This window comes from Camelina sativa, chromosome 7 (genome assembly GCF_030686135.1).
Source record: "Camelina sativa cultivar CO46 ecotype springtype chromosome 7, ASM3068613v1".
Classification (NCBI taxonomy): domain Eukaryota; kingdom Viridiplantae; phylum Streptophyta; class Magnoliopsida; order Brassicales; family Brassicaceae; genus Camelina; species Camelina sativa.
The window spans coordinates 27,045,213-27,049,748 of NC_141886.1; the positions used below are offsets into that span (position 1 = coordinate 27,045,213).

At 30.6% G+C, this 4,536-nt stretch overlaps 1 protein-coding gene across 1 annotated transcript; it reads right to left on the bottom strand.

The window, feature by feature from the left end:
- Nucleotides 1–3,371: 3,371 nt before the first annotated feature.
- On the bottom strand, nt 3,372–4,436 carry LOC104702511 (uncharacterized). The gene is made up of 2 exons (XM_010418370.3): nt 4,137–4,436; nt 3,372–4,046 (listed from the first exon to the last, which is right to left on the bottom strand). Exons 1-2 carry the CDS (start codon nt 4,279–4,281, stop codon nt 3,568–3,570), a joined length of 624 nt encoding a protein of 207 aa, XP_010416672.1. The 5' UTR covers nt 4,282–4,436; the 3' UTR covers nt 3,372–3,567.
- Between the last annotated feature and the right edge of the window lie 100 nt (nt 4,437–4,536).

Sequence of the window (4,536 nt, forward strand, 5' to 3'; positions counted from 1 at the left end):
GACGAAAACTCTTATGGTTGGATCGCTCCCTCTCTCCCGGACCAGTCTCTTCCAATACACCCCATGATGCATATCTTTGTTTATGGTTCACTCACTTTCAAGCCCCATAACCTTTTTATCCAAAATGTATTTCTTATCTATGTATCTTCGGTTTATGTAAGGAACCATGCTTCTAATAAAAATGGTATTTAAAAAAAAAAAAAAGTAGCCTTCATGTATGCGCACCAATTTCTATTTCTATCAATCAGTCAATCTATATGCATGTTATACCTGTATATTCTGTTGAAATAATTACGTACACACCATATCAAGCAAGACTAGTTATTTAGTTATATACTTATAGTGGATATTCATCTGTTTATTTATTTATTACTGTGTTTTGTTGAATGTTAAACTTAAATTTCAACCACTATTAACAACCAGCCTAACGACCAACTAGTCATCTTTCGTTCAATGTATGAACATGTTCCTCGATATTATATACATATGGGCTTAATTTGGTGAAAAGAAAGATAAAATACGTCTATTTAAAGCTTGTAAGAACTAATGTCGACAGTGCTAATATAAATCCTCAAATCTAGTGGACGTACTACTTTATAAGTATAAACGTTACAATAATATAATTTTTTTTATAAACATTATCTTCTTGGTTTGCTTACGGACTTTGTGGTATATTAATTTTCATACAGTAATAAATTTGTTCATCAATAATTGTATTTTACTTCCGGAGAAAATGAAGACACATTAGCTAAGTGTGCTTAGTCCGCAAAGTAAACAGTGAGACGTGGTCGGTTCGTTTCCATATATTTTGGACCAACTAATTTGACCTTTTCATTAACTTATTAGTATTATCGTCTTTAATCTTTCTCTTCTCTTTATAACCGTTACCGACATTTTTGGGGATCTTCTCCGACTTCCGTTATATATTTATGATTTTAAATCTTTTTTGCGCAAACCAAAAAAACACCCTATTTTTATTTTTATTTTTTTGGTGTGGAACACACAATATAACAACATAACATTCTTTCCATTTTTTTTTTTTTGAATTCTTGATCCAATGGCTCTATATTACTAATTTAGTAATACGCAATTTGGGATTCATTCCAATCTAACCGCAGTTAGTTCTGTCAGTTTGTAAAATGGATGTTTTCGACTTGAATTCTATGGCCATGAAGGTTTACAAGTTTTTAAGTGGTTATACAAATACAATGATAGAAGGTTATACATTGTCTGATTACATCTATATTTTTTGATTAGTTCATACGCATGGGCACAGAATCAATGTACATAGAACCATATAACACGTCATGGTCTACGATTCTTGGCTTTCCATGGACGCGGAGGACCCAACTTCAAATGCAATTTATTGCAAAATTAATTTAACTGCATAATCAAATTAAAAGTCAAACTATCTTTTAAATCATTTCTTTCACCCATCTTCACGTTTCCACAAGATCATCAGTAGGGCTCACATTTCAGACAATTTATCTATATCGTTATTCTTTGGTTAGGTGTAGTCATAATTATCTACATATATGTACTTATAAATAATATTAAAGTGTGTAATAATGATATTTTTTTTTTGGGTGTGAAAACACAAGAGGAATGGGTGATTTGTAGAGTGTTCAACAAATCAGTCGTAGCTAAAGGGTAGACGCAAGTGATTAGGAAGGATGATAAAGAGACCTTCGCTAGCAGGGAGGCCAGCAATCGATAAGATATTAAAAAAAGTTCTTATTTTCATATAATGTATAGTGAACTAAAACAACTTAAAGCATTTCGTTTCAAGGTGAGCATCTTAACTAGTTGGGATAGTTTCTTGGGTAATATATATGTGATGTGCCAAACTTTCCCTCTTTAGCTAGCTTTTGTGATTAGTTAGACCACATTCACTAATATAGTATCAGAGCCCCCAACAAGCAAATTCTCACAAAAATGATTTTCCACATTCATTAAGATCCTAACCAGTGGGGTTTCTCACATCATTGCTCATAATTATAATAATAATAAAAAAAAAGGAAGGAGAAAAAAAGAGGATCGTTGCTTAGAAAACGTTTCTTGCCACTTGTCAGTATATGATTAGTTATTTTTTATTTTTATTATTTAAATTTTAAATAAACAACTTATTTATTATAATATGATTAAATCAAACTATATTAATTGAGAAGTACAAATATGAAACTAACCTTAAAATATGTAAAAAATTACATTCAATTGACATTAGAAAAATTTAATTAAGATTAATTAAATATAATTAATTAAAAATAATATATTAATTGAGAATAACAAATATGAAACTAACCTTAAAATGTGTAAAAAAGTACATTCAATTGCCATTAGAAAATTTTAATTAAAATTAATTAAATATAATTAATTAAAAATAGAAAACACTGACAGATCAAAAATAAAAAAACCTCGAAAAGTTCAAAAAAAAATATTCAAATCAAAACTAATTTGTACATGAGAAAAAAAAATTAACAGCTAAGATTTTTTAAAAATACAGATAATTATTAGTTAAAAAAATTATTTTCTCTCTCTAATAAAATTATGGACGAAAATTAATAATATTTTTTAAAAAATATAAACCAATCAGAATTTCAAAACTAAGATTTTATATCCAAGTAACAATAAAATTATTTTTAATAACTAGATTTAGAAGATTTTATTAAGATTTCAAATTATGATTCTCCTATCATCATACTTATGATTAATAAATATGCAGAATTTTTTATGCATATGTTGTGATTTGAATGTTTAAAAGCGAAGATATATTACTCTTTTATTTAATGTAAAAAATATATTACTCAATCAATGAAAATAAATGTTTGTTTTAATTTCCATATTAGCGACTTGGTAAAACTAAATTTAGATAGTTGATAAATTAATAAATTTTATTTGCTCACAATTATAATATTAAAATTACTACTTCATATTTCACAAAATATTGATTCAAATACAACAAACAAATAATATAAAACTGTAATATACATCAAAAAATAAAATACTATAATATTCTAAAATAATTAGTATTAAAAAAGACATATATAGATTTATAGAATAATTAACAATAAATATTATCTCAAACCAAATATTTTTTTAAAAGAAATATAACAATAATTTTTCTGATTATATTATAATTTTTTAAAAAATGTTGATCCGTGCTTTAAGCACCGGATATCTCCTAGTTAATTCATTAAAGAATCTCCCGGAGTCACCGACCGTTGTTGGTCATGGTCTAATAGACCAGGTAATACATTATAGTAGGGGGATTGGGAGCAAAATTAGGGTTCCAAATTTTAAAGATTAAGCGTAATTAACTTTTATGTAAGGCCATGGCCATCATGCAGTTTGCTTACATAGATACTGAATTATTTTAAAGAAAAATAAAAATATAAAACCATTTATATAAAATAGTCCACAACATGCAGAGGAATGACTAGAAAATAGATTATAGTAAAACATAATTATAAAAAACAGCATCAACATATCATGTCCTTTCCACCTCGGCGTTTCCACGTTTTGGTGAAGTGGTTTCTTCATCTGATTGAGTAGTTGCTCTCTTCTTCTTCAGAGCTTTTTTCCTTTCTTTCCACTCTTTTTCTGCTTCGTCGTCTTACATGCACGAAGAGGTGAGGACGTTCCAACTTGTGGGATTCCGATTTCGTTCTTCAGAGCTTTTTCTTTCTTTCCACGCTTCTTCTTCTTCTTCCTCTCCCACAGATTCTTCTCCCTCGCACAGTCACGAAGAAGTGACGACATTCCAACTTGTTCGATTCCGATTTGGCTGATATCGAGAGGGTTCCCTCCATTTGAAAAGCTAGACCAGAGAAAAACTGAACTTGGAATACCAAGTGGCCATGGACATCCAATTGTGTCATCGGGAAACGCCAAGAGAACATTGATTCCGAGCTCTTTAAAGGTAGCGTACTTAACATAGTGTTGGGACATTTGTGAGATTACCATCAAATTTGTTAGTTCACCACGATGCTTAATTCCCCACATATAAACGTCCTCAAGGATCTTAGAATGTTTTGCACGTTTATCAGCTGAAACCATATATGGAGATCAGATAAAAGGATACAAAAAAAAAAACAAACAAACAAAAAACCAAAAAAGACAGAGTGACAGGAATTAACCGTTTTGCAGAAGCTTGATATTGGCGGATTCAAATTCTTTTGCGTTCTCCAGCTCCAGCTTCGTAGATGAATAAGCAACAATTGACATCTTGTTACAAGTGTAACCCATATACGCGAGAGATTCTTTGAAACTACCAGAGATCATAGCAGGAGTGCGATTCCCTAGGAGTGGGCAAGCATCCAGGTCCCAGAAATGCCTGTCTCAGCGTCTGCGAGGTTATTGTAATTAGGAAACATCAGTGTTCTAAAACTCGGGCGTATAGCCCGTTTAGGCGCTGCCAATACTCCATTCGGTGGTGTAACGTTTCGAATATATCATATACGGTTTATTATGTGTTTTCTTAAAATACGGGCGCGTATGCACCGCATAGAGCGCATATACAACCACCGCCAAAACGTT